This window comes from Rhinopithecus bieti, unplaced genomic scaffold (assembly GCF_001698545.2).
Source record: "Rhinopithecus bieti isolate Rb0 unplaced genomic scaffold, ASM169854v2 scaffold_46210, whole genome shotgun sequence".
In the NCBI taxonomy this organism is placed as follows: domain Eukaryota; kingdom Metazoa; phylum Chordata; class Mammalia; order Primates; family Cercopithecidae; genus Rhinopithecus; species Rhinopithecus bieti.
In genome coordinates, this window is record NW_016818673.1 from 228581 (window position 1) to 250156 (window position 21576).

The 21576-nt window shown below is 40.6% G+C and overlaps 1 protein-coding gene across 1 annotated transcript in view; it reads right to left on the bottom strand.

The window, feature by feature from the left end:
- DIPK1A (divergent protein kinase domain 1A) overlaps positions 1 to 21576 on the bottom strand; it is a 68152-nt gene that overhangs the window by 21565 nt on the left and 25011 nt on the right. Inside the window, exon 2 of the mRNA XM_017857369.1 lies at positions 15824 to 15958. Within this exon, the coding sequence (XP_017712858.1) occupies positions 15824 to 15937 (114 nt within the window). The 5' untranslated portion in view covers positions 15938 to 15958. The remainder of the gene's footprint in view (positions 1 to 15823; positions 15959 to 21576) is intronic.

Sequence of the window (21576 nt, forward strand, 5' to 3'; positions counted from 1 at the left end):
GTCGCCCGGCTAGTTTTTTTGTATTTTTTAGTAGAGACGGGGTTTCAGCGTATTAGCCAGGATGGTCTCGATCTCCTGACCTCGTGATCCGCCCGTCTCCGCCTCCCAAAGTGCTGGGATTACAGGCTTGAGCCACAGCGCCCGGCCCCTCATAACAGTTTTAACAATGATCTCTGACTTGCAAATTTTAGTCCTTATATTATTTAACCTCCTTCAGCATTTGTCCTGGTTGACCACACTGTTTTAAAACTCTTTCCTATGGCTTCTCTCTTCATGTTTTCCTCCTCCTTCTCTAGCAACTCTCTTTCATCTTTTTTGAGACAGGGTCTCACTCTGCCACCCAGTCTGGAGTGCAGTGGCGTTATCACACCTCACTGTAGCCTCAACCTCCCTGGGCTCAGGTGATCCTCCCACCTCAGCCTCCCAAGTAGCTGGGACTATAAGCACGCACTACCACACCCGGCTAAGTTTTGTATTTTTTGTAGAGACAAGGTTTTGCCTTATTGCTCAGGCTGATCTTGCATTCCTGAGCTCAAGCGAACCACCTGTCTGGTAACTCTTTATGAGTGTTCTTTATGGAATTCTCTTCCTTTCTCACCATCTTAAGTATTCGTGTTTTCCAGGGTTTTGTTCCATTTTCCTTGTGTTCTCTGTATACCATCATCAGTGACATTCCCACAGCTCTGAGGAATCCTGGTTCTATCCCAGCCTAGGCCTTTTTGCTGAATTAATTATCCAAGTGCTACCTGAACATCCATTGTCTCGATTTGGATAACCCAAAAGCAATTCACACTCAGCCTATCCAAGACTGAACCATCACACCCTGCCCTCCTCTGTCCCAAGGGTTGTCCTCCTTTACGGCCTGCCTCAGTGGAAGGTGCCATCAACCACCTAGGTACCGAGGAGGGAAGCAGAGAGTTGTCCTAAAGTTCTTGTTCTTCCCCACTTCCCCAAACTCAACTGGTCACCAATTGCTGGCAATCAAATTACTTCCTTCATATCCTTTGAGGCTATTTCATCCCTTCCATTCCCACTGTCAATGTCATAGTTTAAACCCTCGTCACTTTGTGCCTGGATTATTACAACTGCCATAAAACAGATCCCCCTGCTTGTGCTGTCTCCTATCTAAACCACCCTCTCCACTACAAGTAGCAAACTTTTTCTAAACATAAATCTGATCAGTCACTTCCCTGCTTAAAAACTTCTACTGATTCTCTACTGCTCTGAAGGTAAAAGGCAAATTCCTTACCATGATATACAAGGTCTGTTATGAGTTTGACCCTGCTTCCTTCACCTCTGCAAATTGCCTTTCATCTTCTCTGCTCTAGCTATGCTATGCCTGGAATGTAGCATTATTTCTTATGTTTGTAGCTTTGCACATGCCTCCTTCTGTCTGCAATGCTCATTCATCAAAATTCAGCTCAGATGTAACCTTTTCCAGAAAGTCATCTGGGTCCTTCTTCATTGGGGTTTCGAGCAAAATATTGCTTAGGATATACTTATGCTGAAAAACTACTGTTGTTTATTGGCAATATTTGGGATATACTTATACTCAAGGTAGTCCTAGTTTATTTTAAATTTGAATGTAACTGAGCATCCTGTATTTTTATTTGCTACCTAGCAACCCTACTCCCAGTCTCATGTATGTGCTCCTCCTTTTTATTTTTCCATATCCCCTACTAGTCTGTAAGCATCTTCAGGGCAGGGATACCTCTCATCTCTGTATCCCCAGGCTCCAGTACAGTGCCAGTAAGCGGACAATAAATATTTAATTGAAATAAAATGTGTTATTGCTGGCTTGTTTTTTCTAAGTTGGCTTTAACCCTTAGTCTCTTTCTTGCTTCACAGGAATGAGCTAATCTTAAAAGTGACACCGCCTGTGCCAGGATTACAACAAATATCACAAAACATAAGAGAGTGTAGCATAAGACATGAAGGCCACCGGAAGTGCTACTATGATTTAAGATTGGCCGGGCAGTGGTGGCTCATGCCTACAATCCCAGCACTTTGGGAGGCTGAGGTGGGGGGAATCAATTGAAGCTAAGAGTTCAAGACTAGGCTGGGCAACATAGGAAGACCCCTGTCTCTACAAAACAAAACAAAAAACCCACAAAATCAAAATAAAATAGAGATTTCCTTAGAATAGGGTTTATGTGTGTTAAGATTTCAAATAAACTTGTTTAATAATTTTTTATAAGTTCATAAAGAAGTTGGTATAAAGGGAAAAGGGTTATACTTTTCTTAAAAGGAAAAAAGCTTGTACTTTAAAACAGTGTGTTCTCGCCAGGTGCGGTGGCTCACGCCTATAATCTCAGCACTTTGAGAGGCCAAGGTAGGTGGATCACTTGAGGTCGGTCAGGAGTTTGAGACAAGCCTGGTCAACATGGTGAAACCTCGTCTCTAATAAAAATACAAAAAAATAGCTGGGCATGGTGGCGCATGCCTATAATCCCAGCTACTCCAGAGGGCTGAGGCAGGAGAATCTCTTGAACCCAGGAGGTGAAGGTTGCCGTGAGCTGAGATGTGACACTGCACTCCAGCATGGGCAACACAGTGAGACTCCGTCCCAAAAAAACCAAAAAATCAAAAACAAAAACCAAAACCAAAACAGTGTGTTCCAAGTAGGACTGGTTCAGTATATCTCAAAACACAGGATAATGGCAGAAAATATACGTGTCAAGTTAAATAATAATTGATCCTAAGCAAAGGCAAAGCTAAATGAAATACAGTTAGCTATATATCACTATCTAATTGAAAACACGGTTCCAAACATCTTAAATTTAGTATATCTTATGTTAGTTGCTTTAAGCAACAATCCATTATCCCAAGAAATCAAATTTCAAAAGAGACTGTAATAAAACTTAGAGGCCCTTTTATTTTTTAATACTTCCATTTAAAGGATGTGCTCATATAATGGCCACAAAGGTTTGCTAGAGTAATGTAGTGAGTAATTCCTCATTATTACCCAGGTAGAAACTTAGAATTTGCTTGCATAGAGGAATATGTCAGAAGAGATCAATATTAAACAATGTGGTCCTGAGAAATGTATAGAAGGGGAATATTCTTCTCTGCCTCTTTTTTTCCCTTTATGAAAGAACCCAACAAACAAAATATCTGTTTTTTGTGTCAAGAGAATCTTACCTACAAAGTCAAACTGTAAAACGTCTTTATGGGTAAACACCAAATAGGATTTGCTGAAATAATGAATAAATGAGTGATTTCTACAATCAGAGAAAATGTTAAAAAATGATACAACAAGGCTGGGCACAGTGGCTCACACCTATAATCCTAGCACTCTGGAAGGCCAAGGCGGGCAGATTACCTGAGATCAGGAGTTTGAGATCAGCCAGGTCAACATGCCGAAATCCTGTCTCTACTAAAAATACAAAAAAATGGCCGGGTGCGGTGGCTCAAGCCTGTAATCCCAGCACTTTGGGAGGCCGAGACGGGCGGATCACGAGGTCAGGAGATCAAGACCATCCTGGCTAACACGGTGAAACCCCGTCTCTACTAAAACCACAAAAAACTAGCCGGGCGAAGTGGCAGGCGCCTGTAGTCCCAGCTACTCGGGAGGCTGAGGCAGGAGAATGGCGGGAACCCGGGAGGCGGAGCTTGCAGTGAGCTGAGATCCGGCCACTGCACTCTAGCCTGGGCGACAGAGCGAGACTCCGTCTCCAAAAAAAAAAAAAAATTAGCTGGGTGTGGTGGTGTGTGCCTGTAATCCCAGCTACTCAGAAGGCTGAGACAAGAGGATTGCTTGAATCCAGGAGGTGGAGGGTGCAATGAGCTGAGATTGGGCCATTGCATTCCAGTCTGGGCGCCAGAGTGAGACTCCCTCTCAAAAAAAAAAAAAAAAAAAGATATAACATACTATATAGCCAAGAACAGTGACTCACACTTGTAACCCCAACTACTCAGGAGATCTAGGCGGAGGATCCCTTAAGGGCAGGAGTTGGAGATCAGCCTGGGCAACACAGTGATAACCCATCTCTAATAAAAATTTTAAAAATTAGCTGGGCATGGTGGCTCATGCCTGTAGTCTCAGCTACTCGGGAGGCTGAAGTGGGAGGATCCCTGGAGCCCAAGAATTCAAGGCTGCAGTGAGCTATGATCGTGCCACTACACTCCAGCCTGGGTGGCAGAGAGGGATCCTGTCTCCAAACAAAACAAAAAAAGCACCCCCTCCTCCACCATATTATATAATTAGCTTGGTGGAAAAGACAAAAGCACAATTGACAAAAAAATGGATTTTTCCAAGCACATCTAATTAGGGTTAGTTGTTGCTCTCATTTTTAGACAGTTCTCGTTTCCTACAACTTTCATAAGTTAACAAAGGCTTTTCTGGGTATACCGTTCCCACTCCATTTCCCTTCTTGGAGTTTTAAAAGCTTATTATCCATCTCACTAGAGTCAAGCCCTAAATAATGGATGATGACAGTGGAAAGTTTCATATTTTTACTAAAACTGAAAACAGTAAACTTAAATTCAAATTGCAAACTAACGTACAGTGTGCAAAATTAATCTCAATTCTGGTTCCCACCTTATAGCATTACCCTAAATCTCTTAATAAAAATTATCCATTGGTTACAGAAAACATCTCAGGAAAATAATACTAATATTCTATGGTGGTTTCCAATGTTGAAATGATATACTTAATAGATTAATACACACTGTACATAATTTATATGAAATACATAATTTGTTCAACATTCTGTTTGTTTTTAGAATTTACTATAAAAGACAAAAGAGAAAATATATTAATTTATAAGCAGTTAAAAGCCCCAACCAAGGCTGTGGTTCAGTGGCTACTAATACATGGTTCTGGGAATTCTCTGGTCTAGTGTTAATCAGAATCTTATTCTTCGGGATAAAAGTGCTAAGGTAAGCCTGATTTATAATTAGAGGGAAAAAGAAACTCTTTCACGTCTTTCCAAATCCTTTCTATTCCATAAGGTCCTGTAGAAGTTTGTTTTTTTTTTAGACGGAGTTTCTCTCTTGTTGCCCAGGCTGGAATGGAATGGCATGATCTCAGCTCACTGCAACCTCTGCCTCCTGGGTTCAAGTGATTCTCCTGCCTCAGCTTCCCGAGCAGCTGAGATTATAGGCATGCGCCACCAGGCGTGACTAATTCTTGTAATTTTAGCAGAGATGGGTTTTCACCATGGTGGCCAGGATGGTCTCGAACTCCTGACCTCAGGTGATCCACCCGCCTCAGCCTCCCAAAGTGCTGGGATTACAGGCATGAGCCACCGCGCCAGGCCTCGAAGGCCCTGTAGAAGTTCTACCTCCTCTATGAAGCCTTTCCACACTATTCTGTCTAAAATAATCTCTCTATTCATAGATGCCTTCTTTTTTTACCTTTTTGTAGTACAACTACTTACCATACAAACTAAATCATTTTAGCCTGACGTGATGGTCTTTTGATGTGCCAACTTGGCTGGCTAGGCCATAGTCCCCAGTTATCAAAATAAACAATCTAGGTGTTGCTGTGAGGGTATTTTGCAAATGTAATTAAAATTCATAATCAGTTGACTTTAAGAGAGAGTATCCTAGATAGTCTGGGAGGGCCTGAGTCTATCAGTTGAAGGGCCTCAAGAGCATCACTGAGGACTCCCTGATGAAACAATGTTGTCTGTAGACAGCAGCTTCTGCCAATGCCCAAGAATTCCAGCCTGCCCTTCCTGATTGCCTTCTGTATGGATTTTAGATTTGCTCAGCCAGCCCCCACAACTGTATAAACCAACTCCTTGTAATAAATCTCTTTATATCACTTTTGCTTCTCTGGCTGAACCCTGACTAATACACCTGATTAAATAATGTGTGTGTGTGTGTGTGTGTGTGTCTCATCTTCCCAGTCAGTCTCAAGGGCAGGAACTTGCGAATATAACAATAATAACTTACTGTACATTTACCATGTGTCAGATACAGTGTTAAGTCTTTCAATACATGAACTCATTTTATCCTTACAACCACCTGATATGAAAGTATTACTAATCTCCATTTTACAAAGCCTAAATAATTTGCCCAGCTTATATAGCTCAGAAATGGCAAAGCTGGAACTCAAACCTAAAGTTCTTTTACTCCAATGCTTACACTCTTAACTATTACAATGGATGGGGCCCTTCACACACAAACGGAGAGAGAAAGACAGAGGCATGCAGAGAAGAAAGCTATGGAACACAATATAGACCACAACTGTTAAACAGATATAAACTGTTTTTTTGTTGTTGTTGAGACAGGGTCTTACTCTGTTGCCCAGGGTGGAGTGCAGTGGCGCAGTCTCAGCTCGTGGCAACCTCTGCCTCTCAGGTTCAAGTGATTTTCCTGCCTTGGCTTCCTGACTAGCTGGGATTATAGGCGCGCACTGCCACGCCTGGCTAATTTTTGTATTTTTAGTAGAGATGGGGTTTCACCATGTTGGCCAGGCTGACCTCAAACTCCAGACCTCAAGTGATCTGCCCATCTCAGCCTCCCAAAGCACTGGGATTACAGGTGTGAGCCACCGTGCCCAGTGGTAAACTGCTTATTACAGTTTGCTGACAATCTGTCCTCCCTAACTCCTAAGCAATGATTTCAGCTCGGAGGCAATGCTCTCAATGGGACAGCTACAACAATCTTCCAGGAAATTTTTGAATTACAATGCTAGGTTACAGCAATGACAAGTAATGGGGTACTTGCCCCAGATCAAATGAAATAAGTCAAGGACTTGAGAACCTTCTCTATGTTCAACAGATATGTCAGAGCATCATTCAGTGTTAGATTACCAGGTTAATTAGTTCAATTCTACTTTATCTTCATAAAATCTGTGATGCAGGTAGGACAGAGATACTTTTCTTTGAACCTGTATAATGTAGTTATTAAAGCAAGCCAATGAAATAAAGTCACTTATTCAAAGTCACACAGTATAGCACAAGAAAAAGTGAGGCTGGGGCTTTCACTTCAGCCTAGCATTTTTTCTAATAGGCTGACATGATACGGTTTAGCTACTAGTAATTGAGAAGTTCTTCATAGGGGGTGGGTTGTACCACTAATATCCAACATTTAAAAATCTACATAGTGGCCGGGCGCAGTGGCTCAAGCCTGTAATCCCAGCACTTTGGGAGGCGCGACACGGGGCAGATCACGAGGTCAGAGAGATCGAGACCATCTGGCTAATACCGGTGAAACCGTCTCTTACTAAAAAAATACAAAAAAAACTAGCCAGGGCCGACGAGGCGGGCGCTGTAGTCCCAGCTACTCGGGAGGCTGAGAACAGGAGAATGGCGTGAACCCGGAGGCCGGAGCTTGCAGTGAGCTGAGAGCCGGCCCACCTGCACTTCCAGCCTGGGTGAAAGAGACAGAGCGAGACTCCGTCCAAAAAAAAAAAAAAAAAAAAAAATCTACATAGTGTTACCTAAAGGAATAAGAAGATTTTCATAAGCACCATACGAAGCAAATCCAGATTCCTCAAACTCCCCCTCTTTGGGCCCATTTGCATTCACTGTCCTTTCTCTTTAAATGCTTTTTGCCTACATTCTCACACAATTGCTTGCCCTCTCATCAGCTTGCCATTCAAAATGCCATCTTTTCATAGAGAGGCTTTTCCGGTTAAGACAGCATGCCCTAGCCATTCTCTACTAAATATTGCATTACTTTTTTTTTTTTTTTTTTTTTTTGAAGGCGCAGTTTTCACTCGTGTTGCCCAGGCTGGAGTGGGCAATAGTGCGATCTCAGCTCCCACCCACAACCTCTGCCTCCGGGTTCAAGGCGATTCCTCCTGGCTCCAGCCTCCCTAGTACTGGATTTCAGCGCATGGGCACCACCAACCACCCAGCTAATTTTTTTTTTTTTTTTTTTTTTGAGACAGAAGTCTCGCTCTGTCACCCCAGGCCTGGAGTGGCAGTGGCCGGATCTCCAGGCTCACTGGCAAGCTCCGCCCCCCGGGTTCAGCGCCATTCTACTGCCTCAAGCCATCCCGAGTAAGTTGGGACTAGCAGGTGGGGCCGCCACCCTCGCCCGGCTATTTTTTGTAATTTTTAGTAGAGATGGGGTTTCACCGCTGTTAGCCGGATGGTCCGATCTCCTGACCTCCATGATCCCACCCGTCCTCGGCCTCCCAAAGTGCTGGGATTACAGGCTGAGCCCACCGCGCCCGGCCAGCTGGTCCAGCTAATTTTTATTTTTTTTTTAGTAGAGAGCACGGGTTTCAACCATGTTTGGTCAGGCTGGTCTCAAACTCCCAACCTCAGGTGATCCGCCCACCTCGACCTCCCAAAGTGCTGGGATTACAGGTGTGAGCCACCACACCCGGCCAGTTATTACATATATTTTCATTGCACTTGTCAGAACCTTATTTATTTACTTGTTTTTGTTTTTATTATACACATTCCACAATAAGAATGCAAGCTCCTTGGCTGGATGTGGTGGCTCACACCTATAATTCCAGCACTTTTGGAGGCCGAGGCAGGTGGATCACCTGAGGTCAGGAGTCGAGACCAGCCTGGCCAACATGGTGAAACCTTGTCTCTATTAAAAACACAAAAATTCACAGGGTGTGGTGGCAGATGCCTGTACTCCCAGTTACTAGGGAGGCTGAGGCAGGAGAATTGCTTGAATCCGGGAGACGGAGGTTGCAGTGAACTGAGATCATGCCACTGCACTCCAGTTTGGGTGACAGTGAGACTCCATCTCAAAAAAAAAAAAAAAGAAAAGCTCCTTAAGGCATGAATTCTGTCTTGCTTACCACAGTATGCCTAGCACCTAGAAAAATAACTTAGATGTAGATGTTCAAAAAATATTTAACTGACTGATAGATACCTCTTCTAAAATGGATTATACTTTTTATATTATTGCTATACGACAGTAGTTACCTTGAAAATAAATATTAAATAATAATAATAATTATTATTATTTTGATACAGGGTCTCATTCTGTTGCCCAGGCTGGAGTGTAGTGGTGCTATCATGGCTCACTGCAGCCTCGACCTCTTTTGCTCTAGTGATCCTCTCACCTCAACCTCCAAGTAGCTGGGACTACAGATGCATGCCACCATGCCCAGCTAATTTTTTATTTTTTTGTAGAGATGGATTCTCACTATGTTGCCCAGCTGGTCTTAAACTCCTGGGCTCAAGCAATCCTCCCACCTTGGCCTCCTAAAGTGCTAGGATTACAGATGTGAGCCACCATACCTGATGCTGGTTAAATTATAAAGAATAGAAAAAATAAGTGAAAGGAAAGATTTTGCAAACTTTCAAAGAGAATAAAAGAACCCACACTTTAAAACTTAAAACTTAAGCAAATAATATTTGTGGAACCTCTTTTGGATCTTTTGTGTCTCTTTATAATCTTCCTTAGTTCACAAAGATGAAATTGACTGAAGATTTTGAAGGGAATCTGTTCAAAGGTTATACACAGGATACTGTAATCCTTTGATGAGCATGTGTTTACTAAGCATGACTTTAAGATTATGCAGTTTTATATTTATATACCTAAAATTCAAAATTAGCAATTTTATTATATGGTTTGGTTCTCTTCAATCCACTTAAAAAAAGAACAGTCCATGCACTAATACAGAGGGAGAGAGGCAATCAGTTTAGACTCCACATTTCAAAGTAGTAATGACCAGGACCAGAAGTATGTATGGATATTGCCATAATTCATGACATGTCCAGGTAATTACTTAGGCAGATATTGTAAAACTGAACCATGGGAGAAACCAATTTCAAATATATTACATTTCAAGTTAGGAAGGCTGATTAGACTTTTAAAAAAGGTATAATCTGTAATATAAAACTTATATGAATTATACACACATACACACACACACATCTGTTGCTTTCCTCTAAACATCTAAGAATTTGCACATTTGCATAAGTGGTTTCATATTGTTTTACTTTCAATATCTCTATATATTTCAGATGTCTCTCTTGTAGCTGGATTTTGATTTTCTTTTTTTTTTTGGAGATGGGGTCTTGCTTTGTTGCCCAGGCTAGAGTGCAATGGCACGATGTCAGCTCACTGCAGCCTCTGCCTCCCAGGTTTCAGCGATTCTCCTGCCTCAGCCTCCTGGGTAGCTGGGATTACAGGCGCATGCCATCATGCCTGGCTAATTTTTGTAGTTTTAGTAGAGACGGGGTTTCACCATGTTGGCCAGGCTGGTCTCGAACTCCTAACCTCAGGTGATCCACCCATCTTGGCCTCCCCAAGTGCTGGGATTACAGGCATGAGCCACCGCACTTAGCCTGGATTTTGATTTTTAAATACAACCTCACAATCTTTGTCTTTCAACTGAATCACTTGGTTCACTGATAATACACTGTAATTACCATCATATGTGGGTTTAAATATACTACATCTGATGCCATGGTAAGCCACCCAAATCTCCTTCTCCAGGATTGGAGCACTTATTCCTTCAGCACTGGGAGTATAGGTAGCAAATAGCTCTCAGCTGAGTCCTTCTTTAGGCCTGCCCTCAGCCAGAGTACAGCCTTGCCCAAGGTGATACCTCCTTGCAGGGATGGGGGTAAAGGTGGGAATCTGCTTCCACTGACTGGTCAGTGAGGGGGATAAAGGTCTGGACCTTTGCAAGGTCATCCAGCTCCAGAATTCCCTAGAGGGTTGACCTTTAAGGCCTTTGTTACTACTGCAGTGCAGTTCAACTTTTCCCTCTGACTTACTCTGCTTCCTCACTCTCTACAGGTGTTAATCCCTAGAGCCCAACTTAATCAACTTGCTGCAGGCAAATCTTAGTCTCTAAATCTGCTTTCCAGGGAATTCAATCTGTGACAACTTTCATCTTATTATGTTTTTTTTTTTTTTTTTTTTTTACTTATCCTGCCTGTTCTGTTTCTTTTTCTTTACTTTCTTGCCTTCTTTTGGGCTATTCTTTTATTCTTTTTTTTTTTCCCTGAGAGACTGAGTTTTGCTCTTGTTGCCCAGGCTGGAGTGCAGTGGCACAATCTTGGCTCACTGCAACCTCCGCCACCCGGGATCAAGTGATTCTCCTGCCTCAGCCTCCCAAGTAGCTGGGATTACAGGCATGCGCCACCACGCCCAGCTAATTTTGTATTTTTAGTAGAGGTGGGGTTTCTCCATGTTGGTCAGGCTGGTCTCCAACTCCCAACCTCAGGTGATCCACCCGCCTCAGCCTCCCAAAGTGCTGGGATTACAGGTGTGAGCCACCACACCTGGCCTCTTTTATTCTTTTATTATTCAATTTTTTCTATGTTAGTTTGGAAATGATACACTCTTTTTCTATTCTATAGGTTATCCTAGAAATAATAATATGCATCCTTGAATTATCAAAGTCTAAAGTTAACTGGTTGATTCTTTTATCCTACTCTGCAATATTGTAAGGACTTAAACACTTCAACTTCCTTTATCCTTCTCCCACTTTATATGTAATTGTTATTCTAGGTATTGCAGCATATAAATGGAATCATACAATATTCGTCTTTTTGTGTTTGGCTTCTTTCACGTAGCATGTTTCCAATATTCATCCATGTTGTAGCATGTATCGGAATTTCACTTTTTTTAAAGGCTAATATTCCATTGTATCTATATACAATATTTTGTTTATCCATTCATCTGCGGATGGACAGTTGACTTGTTTCCATCTTTTGGCTACTGTGAATAATGCTACTGTGAACCTTGGTGTGCCAGAATCCATTTAAATCCCTGATTTCAATTTTTTTTGGTATATATACCCAGAAATGGATTTAATGGATCATAAGGTAATTCTATGTTTAACAATTTGAGAACCCTCCATACTATCTTCCTGATTCTTTTTCTTTAAATCTTTTTTTTTTTCTTTTTTTTTTTTTGAGACAGAGTCTCCCTCTGTCACCCAGGTTGGGGTGCAGTGGTGTGATCTCAGCTCACTGCAACCTCTGCCTCCTGAGTTCATGTGATTCTTGTGCATCAGTCTTCTGAGTAGCTGGAATTACAGGTGTGTGCCACTACACTCGGCTAATTTTTTGTATTTTTAGTAGAGACAAGTTTTCGCTATGTTGGCCAGGCTGGTCTCAAACTCCTGGAGTCAAGTGATCTGCCCACCTTGGCCTCCTAAAGTGCTGGGACTACAGGCGTGAGCCACCATGCCCAGCTCTGATTCTTTTTTACATATTACAATTCTCTGTTAAAATTATCCATTGTTTTACCTATTTCTTCTACCTTTATTCCTATTTAATTGAACATGAATATAAACAGTTATTTTTACATCCTTTTTGAATAACTCTAATCTGGATCATCTGCAGATCTGCTTCTAGTATCTGTGCTTATCTCTTGATATTTGGTCATTTTATTTTGTCTTTTGGCATTCTTTGTACTTTTTCACATAATGTCTCCAGAGAGGGTTTCCTTCTGTCTAGCAGACAAAGGTAATGGTAGCTGATCACCTTAACAAAATCAGGGGCTGTTTGAAGTTGAGGCTCTGTTGTAGCTCTGGGTAAAGCTCTAGCTACTTATGTCCAAGGATATATATCCCTCTAGGATTTTTAACTGAGAGCTTGGTATTCACTGGGGTTTCTCCTTCTGGCAAGTTCATAACTCTAATCTGTATCTTGTGAGACTGCCAAAGTGTCTGCTCTGCTTTTCAAAGGTTTTCCAATGAGGTTTTTAACCTCCCATTCTGCAGAGCCCAGGAATTGGCAAATATCCCAGTGGGATAACTGGCTGTATGCATGAGGTTCCCCTGGTTTTCTACAAAGGCTCTGCTGGTTTCTTGTCCCCAGTAGGGGCTTTCCGCCAATATAAGGTTTCTGCTTGTCAGACCCCTGCCCATGCCCAGAATCAGCAAATACCCCCCAGGGTAAAAGAGACCATAAAAGTCAGCTCACCATTCTGAGACTCTTTTAGTTTACCTTTACTCCTGGGGTTCATTCCTTTAAGGTCTCAGCCCAAAGCATGGTGTGCCAGGGTTCCCATCCCATCCTTGGTTGGATGTAGTAGATTTTTATTACCCTAGCCCCATAAAACTGTATATTTCAATTTTAGATCATACATCTCCAGTTAATAGCAGCCACAAAAACTAGGCTCAGCTCTTTCAAATCTTACCCTCTCGGCTGGGTGCGGTGGCTTATGTATGTAATCCCAGCACTTTGGGAGGGCAAGGCAGGTGGATCACCTGAGATTAGGAGTTGAGACCAGCCCTGGCCAACATGGCGAGAGAGACCCCATCTCTTACTAAAAACAGAAAAATTCGCCAGGTGTGGTGGTGGGGTGCCTATAGGTCCCAGCTACCTTGGAGGCTGAACAGGAGAATCATTTGAACCTGGGAGGCAGAGGTTGCAGTGAGCCGAGACTGCACCATCGCACATCCAGCCTGGGGACAAGCAAAACTCTGTCTCAAAGAAAAAAAAAAAAAAAAAAAAAAAAAAATCTTAATCCTCTCCTAGATCTTGATCAAGTAATTCCCTCCTATCTTGTTAGCACTTTGTGGCTTTAAAATATACTTTTTAAAAGGTTATTTTATTTTTGAAATGAAGTCTTGCTCTGTTGTCCAGGCTGGAGTGTGTTGTGGCAGGATCATAGTACACTACAATCTCAAATTCCTGGATTTAAGGGATCCTCCCACCTCAGCGTCCCAAGTAGGTGGGACTACATGTGTATGCCACCCTGCCTGGCTAAAATAGACTTTAACAATATTTGTTTTGCTTGCTTTTTAGTTCCAATCCCACAATTGCTATACAATATTAGTACTATCTTAGCTCAGTACTACTGACTTTAGTACTACTAGTTATGATAGGTTTTAAGAACATAATCCCAAATGCAGAATAACTCTAATTTTTTAAAAGCCAGTCTTAGGAAAATGATATATTTTAGACTCATTTCATTTTGTCTTAATCTCTTAGAACAGTCTTTCTAACATTACCAGATGATGTTAACAGGTCTTCCTGGAAGGCTGTGGTGGGGACATGGTTTTTTCTGATCAAGTATATTTGCTCTGTCTTGGAGATGCATAACACACATTGGTATTTAAAAGACCCTAAGAAGTCCTCAGTAAAGTCAGCTGTTATCTTTATTTAACCCTCTGTTTCCAAATACGTCTGACCAGGGACATATTTTATCCATGGAATATCTATTAATGTGCTCCAAGGTACCTAGTTTGAGAAAGGTGGCCTAGAGAAAGAGAAATACACATTTCAAATAGTTTTGGTTATTTGTATGTTTTTGCACTTGATTATCTACCTCCTGTTTCCTCCTTCTTCACTGAAGGCTAGAAACTGAGTTTTGTGGGGTTTTATTAGCTTTATTAAACTGTCACTTCTTCTGTCAGTCTTTTCTGATGTAGGGTAGCAGGAGTATGAGCTTCACAGAGAGACAGAATTAGGATCAAATTCTGGTTCCATCATCTTGGGCAAATTCTCCTATCTCTCTGGGTCATAGTTCTTTATCTATATACTATTATACTAAGGATTAATGAACATGTAAAGTACCCAGTACATTGGCCCCGGAGGTACCTCCTATCTTAAAATTCCTCAAGGATCTAGAATGGCCAGTTGGAATGAACACAGGATTGCTATCTTTGAACCTTGACTTAGGACTCTTCTTTACTAACTCATTCCCCTCCCTTGCCTAGTTAAGAGACTGTAACACTCCTGCGGAATAACGCGTTTTTGTATCCTGACTGATGGAGCACCTCGTGTTAAACTGGTTTTTATTTTCTTAGAACTTGGGGAAGCTCCAGGTTTCCATCTTATGTTCCCATAACAGTTACTATCTTATTTATCTTACCTTACTGTAATTACTCATTTTCTTTCCTGATCCAGTGTAAGTTTTACAAGGTCAAAGACATTTTTTCCCTGTTATATGCACACACCACTGGCCTGGGTAAAGAGTAGCCACTCAATAACTATAGAATCTTTAATAAGTTATAATAATTGGAACTCCTAAAATCATTATTATTCAAATATAATCCTGAGATGAAGTGTTTTAATATTCTTTATATTAGAAAGTACAGGTAGAGGCCGGGTGCAGTGGCTCGTGCCTGTAATCCCAGCTCCTTGGGAAATCAAGGAGAGCAGATCACTTGAGGCCAGGAGTTCGAGACCAGCCTGGGCAACATGGTGAAATCCTGTCTTTGCTGAAAATGTAAAAATTAGCCAGGCAAGGTAGTGCAAGCCTGTAATTCCAGCTACTCGGGAGGCTGAGGCAAGAGAATCACTTGAATCCGGGAGGCAGAGGTTGCAGTCAGCTGAGGTTGCACCACTGCACTCCAGCCTGGGCAACAGAGCGAGATTTCATCTCAAAAAAAAGAAAAAGAAAGTACCGGTAGAAAACAAGGAGTTAAATTTACTTGAAATTCTCAAATTTTTAAAATATAAGTCTATAGAATCAATGAACACTACTAGAAATCTTAGACTGATACAGTCATTTTTCTGAGATACAGCCAATCACTAGGATGGAAACAGAATAATATTCTTTCTAGATACATTTTGGTATTCAAGAGTAACTCCATTTATTCAAAAGATGTGTTCTAGAAAGTCTGCCTGTAAATAAAGTTTTATAGTCTAAACATTAAAAAACTCATCTGATTGAAATAAACTAAAACTTAAATATAGTTAAAATATATATATATCTAAAAAATAAAAATACCTCTTTGTATTGAGGATGTCCCCACACTAACTAATGTAATGTATTTTAATTTCTGAACACTGGAATTTTCAAAGTGGGGAAAACTTTACGAACTTTACTAACTGGTCATATCAAAAAGCTAAGAAGATTAGCACAATTCTAATGTCAAATTAACTTTTATTTTAAAAAACATCGTTAGTAAGTATGTAAGTAGTAAACATAGTGTGTTATGAAGAGGCTTTTTAGTAAACAGGAAATTTAAAATACTTACTATTATTTTCTTACAGTCCTTTCCTCTGCATAATTCTGTATAGGTAGAATACTGCACATATATAATCCAGCTTCCAACAAAAACCGCCAACCAGGAAAAGAAAAGATATTTCATCCGCACATATGAGAAGCGAGCCTGTGAGTAAAAAAGAACATAACAATCATTCATTCAGCACCAAATCAGCATTCGATGTCCTAGAACGTGACTTCTCACCCTTCTTGGAATAACCCAATATATATTCTAGGCTTTCACATGGCAATTCTAGAACAAAGTGCACTTTGACTGAGTCCAAACAGCACTGGTCTCAGAAAAGGAAGCCCCTTGGTCCTGCCAAGGAAAAAGGGAACAAAATATCCTTTAAGATGTATAACCTTTCAAATACCACCATCATCCAAAGCTACTTTTTAGGCACAAGCACGTGTACCACGCTACCCTGGGCACCTTGTGAGATCACGTAAATAGAGGTACAATTCCTAGTTACTAGAAGCTTACAAAAGACTGTTTCACATAAGAATCTTAAAGGTCTTTAGGAACATCATGATAAAAATAATTTTGTTTTAAAGAAATAAGAACAGAGAATCTGGCTATTTGTCTAATGTCTCATACTGACAACCAGAACTAGAAATTAAGCTCTACAGTCATTTCTATTTCCCTATTGTATTCACCAGGGCTTTATGATCCTTTTGTTCAACCAACCAAATGTTTCACCTAATAGATATTCTGGAAACTGAGGAGACGCTAACAACTGTTAAAGGAGAAATGACTGAAGAAGGGTTAAGATATATTAAAAATAAATTACTCTTTGCATGTCAACTTGTAAAGCTACACAATAGGATCTTCTTTGCATTGTTTTGTTTCCCGTGCTCTTGTGTTCTAATTGCAACTCGGGCTGGTTGAAGCCTTTTTTCCATCAACTACATATCAAACAGTTTCATCTTCAAAAGTGACACTTGAAGTCAAGACTAGTTGACATTTATTTTTTGGGTCTGTAGCACCCATGGTCTGGTTTTATAAACAGCAGAACTGAGGACTACGAAGAGAATTCGGCAGAATAAATTAAAGATATGTAAACAAACAATGAAAAGCTAGTTTTGCTTTTACAATCACGAGCCAGTTTCTCACACTGGGAACAGTAGGATACTGTGAGCACTGTGAGCATGCAAAGAAGCAGAGAGAGATGAGACAGAAGCGCACCTGCAGAAGACAATGAGTGCAAACGAAAAAGAGACTCAGGAAATACTGAATTCTGTTGGCCCTATTTGTGGTTTAGATATTTTTGTGAGGTTAACAGATGGTGAATCCCTGTACCAAAAGGCTTGAGTACAATGAATTCTCAGTAAAATTGTAGGTCTTTGAGCTTTATTATTAAAATTAAAAAGTGCCTTTAATGCAAGATACTTTTGTATTGCTCTAAGCAAATAGAAAATTCAGATTAAACCCCAAATTAAATCACATAAATGACAATGGGGTGTATACCATGGGGTTTGTTTGAAAGATATTTAAGATTACTTGTCTCTAATAAGAGGTCTGGTCATCAGATAGAAATTGACATGTACAGGCCGGGCGCGGTGGCTCAAGCCTGTAATCCCAGCACTTTGGGAGGCCGAGACGGGCGGATCACGAGGTCAGGAGATCGAGACCATCCTGGCTAACACGGTGAAACCCCGTCTCTACTAAAAAAATACAAAAAACTAGCCGGGCGAGGTGGCGGGCGCCTGTAGTCCCAGCTACTCGGGAGGCTGAGGCAGGAGAATGGCGTGAACCCGGGAGGCGGAGCTTGCAGTGAGCTGAGTTCCGTCCCTGCCCTCCAGCCTGGGCGACAGAGCGAGCCTCCGTCTCAAAAAAAAAAAAAAAAAAAAAAAAGAAATTGACATGTACTAACATTGCGAACCTAAATAAGCTGAAATGACATAATGCCTATAAAATATAAGCATATTGCTGGGCACATAGTAAGTATTCAGCAAATGTTAGCTAAATCAATTTGCCAGTCACTGGGCAAGAAGCCAACAATACTGCCAGTGGCTATCATCTTTTCGGACTTGCCAAAAAGAAAACTGAATCTGAATCTGATCAAGCCTTTTAGCTGCAGCTACCAGTTTACAGGAAATACATGAGACAGAGGAACACAAGTGACACTTAAGTAAGTGACACTATAAGGATATAATCAGCAAACTCCAGCGTGTGGGAAACACTGCAATACAAACAATCCAGTTTCTTCAGCAAATAAATTACAAGGAGGGAGAAAAGGGGAAGGGGAAACTGAAAGAATAAAAACCATTTAAGAAATATATTAGGCTAGATGTGGTGGCTCACATCTGTAATCCCAGCACTTTCAGAGGGCACTTTGAGTACAGGAATTTGAGACCAGCCTGGACAATATAGTGAGATACTGTCTCTATGAAAAAATTTAAAAATTAGCCAAGGCCAGCCTGGAGCTCATGCCTGTAATCCCAGAACTTTGGGAGGCCAAGGCAGGCGAATAACTTGAGGTCAGGAGTTCGAGACCAGCCTGGCCAACATGGTAAAACCCCGCCCATACTAAAAATACAAAAATTAGCTGAGTGTGGTGGCATGCACCTGTAATCCCAGCTACTCAGGAGGCTGAGGCAGGAAAATTGCTTGAACCTGGTAGGCGGAGGTTGTAGTGAGCCGAGATTGTGCCACTGCATTCCAACCTGGGTGACAGAGCAAGACTCCATCTCAAAAAATAAAAATAAAAATTAGCCAAGCATGGTGGCTCACACCTGCAGTCCCAGTTATTTGGGAGGCTAGGGTGAGAGGATTGCTTGAGCCTGGGAAGCAGAGGTTGTAGTGAGCCAAGATTGCATTGCTGCACTCCAGCCTGGGTGACACAGAGAGACCCTATTTCAAAAAATGAGAGAAATATATCAAATAATTACAACACACGTATCTTTTTTGAGTCCTGATTCAAATGAAAACCTGTAAAAAATGACATTTGTAAGACAACTGAAAATTTTAAGAATGACAGTATACTTGATGACAGTAAAGGATTATTTTAGTTTTTTTTAGGTGTGATAATGATTCTGTGATAATATTTAAATATTTTCTTTTCTCTATCAAATAGCTATGTTTTTCTACTTCCTCTGGCATATGTTTAAATGGAGAAACACCCTATGAACTGGATTGCCCAGTGACTACTTGTCATGATAAAGAATGCCAAACATTTTTGAGAGGAAGTTAGATTAATGATGTTCCCAGCAGGGCACTGGGCATCACCTGTTGTAGACATAATAACAAAAGGAGTGAGACACATTTTTCTTCCAGCTTGCCATGGAGAATTGCTGTGATTTGGGGTAACACAAAGTAGTAAAAGGACCTTCATGGGTCCTTTAATATCTGCAGATCCTGCAGCCTCACATTTAAAAATAATGATTGAAGAAACAGCCATAAATTACATCTGTAGCTATTAACCAATTTAATTTCCCTGTGTGCCACTCACTAAAATGTTTCTAGCGGTCTGTTCTGTACCAATTACCTAGATAATGTAGTCTTTGATTAAGAAATGTCATCTGACCTTTTTATTTATGCTGAACTATTCACAATGACTGCCCAGTAGTTTTTTATTCTGCAGATTGTGTGCCTAGCTAGTAATGGTATGTTGCTTTATTCCTCATTTTGTTCCTGAAAAGCAGGGTAAGAATTTTCGTAAATACACTATGGCAGTGATTCTCAAATGGACTTAATTTGCCCCACAGGGGACACTTGGCAATGTCTGGAGATGTGTTTGGTTTCCCAACTGGAGGTTGCTACTGAAATCTTGTGGAATAGCAGCCAGAGATGCTGCTAAACATCCTACAGTGTACAATGTAGCCCCCCACAGCAAAGCACCATCAGGCCCACGATGTGTTTGAGAAACTCTGTATCACAGTTACACAATAAAATGAAAACAAAAATTGTGGGGTTGAAAGAGCCAAATTTGTACGACACTAGCATTTTATCTTAAATTAGCCTTTAATGCATAAACTATTACTCAATTTTTAAAATATCTGTCTGGAAATAACAGAAGCAGTTATCACTAGAGTAAATGATTGCCAGTATTTTATTGTAAGCCCATGATGACACAAAATGCCAATTCTACTCTAAAAAATAGTAATAATTTTTCTTCTTTTAAAATATTGTTGATTTCATTGTGATAACTTATTTCAAAACAAACCTGAAAATCTTTGATCTTGTTTGTAACTTTACATTAAGTTTTAAAAATAGGCAGGAAGAGGCAACACACCAAAATTTAGCCATTTAAGACTACTTCTGGCCGTGCAGTGGCTCACATCTGTAATCCCAGCACTTTGGGAGGCTGATGCCAGGGGATCATCAAATCAAGAGAACGAGCCCATCCTGGCCAACACAGTGAAACCCCGACTCTACTAAAATACAAAAATTAGCTAGGCGTGTTGGTGGGAGCCTGTAATCCCAGCTATTCGGGAGGCTGAGGCAGGAGAATCGCTTGAACCCAGGAGGTGGAGGTTGCAGGGAGCCGAGACCATGGCACTGCACTCCGGCCTGGGCGACAGAGTGACACTCCGTCTCAAAAAAAAAAAAAAAAAAAAAAGGCTACTTCTATTATCTATTTTTCATACTCTGCATCTTTCATAAACTTGTAAAGCACAAAGTCCTTTTACTTTACCCCTAAATACTCTATACACAAATGTTCTTAATTTTGAGAGTGGGGACTCTGTCTCAAAAAAAACAGAAATGGCAATATGATTCTACTGGTCAGAGTTTTAGCATTCTTAATCTTTTTAAGAGGTGAATTTTTGTATTTATAGAGAGAATCTGAATTATTCTTTGATCTGAAGTTTAAAGATTTTATTTGCAGGAGCATATTCTGTGTTTTGATTTTATGAAACTCTGGAAATAAAGTTGCAATAAAAAACAGATAATTTTCACATTTTCTCTGAATGCTGGTTCATATTTCTTATGCTTAGAGGCTGACAGCATAACAAAATGCCAAGAACAACTAGGGAATTAATTGCATGGGGTGATTCTCAAGCCTGTGACTAGGCTCCACGGTAAAACACTATTTCAAAGAAGTGTCAAAGTAAAAGAAATAGCTTGTGATACATTAAGTGAAAAAAATCCGCTTTCAAAATCACATGAATGATATGTTCCCAATTTGACTTTTAGAAAAAGAAATCATCAAAAAACTTTAGAAACTACAAGGAAATAAACAAAACATGAAGGGTTGTTGTCTCAAAATGTCAAGAGGTAGTGGGATTATGGATAATTTTTATTTTTCTTCTTTTAATTTTCTATAACAAATATGTATTAGTTTTTTAATTAGAAAAATCTATTTGCATATATGTGTTTAATGTACATATTTAAATATGCCTCTAAGATCTACAAGTCTCTTGATGCTTTAAAAAATCTTTTTTACTGTAAAATATTAATATAGAATTATTTAAAATATATAAATACAGCTTAAATTATAATTATAAAGCAAATAACTAAATAACTACCACTTGGGTAAAAATACAGAATTTTCTGGCTACGTGTGGTGGCTCATGCCTGTAATCCCAGCACGTTGGGAGGCTGAGACGGGCAGATCACCTGAGGTCAGGAGTTTGAGGCCAGCCTGGCCAACATAGTGAAACCCCATCTCTACTAAAAATACAAAAATTAGCTGGGCATGGTGGCATGTGCCTGTAATCCCAGCTACTTGGGAGGCTGAGGCAGGAGAATCACTTGAACCCAGGAGGCAGAGGTTGCAGTGAGCTGAGATTGTGCCATTGCAC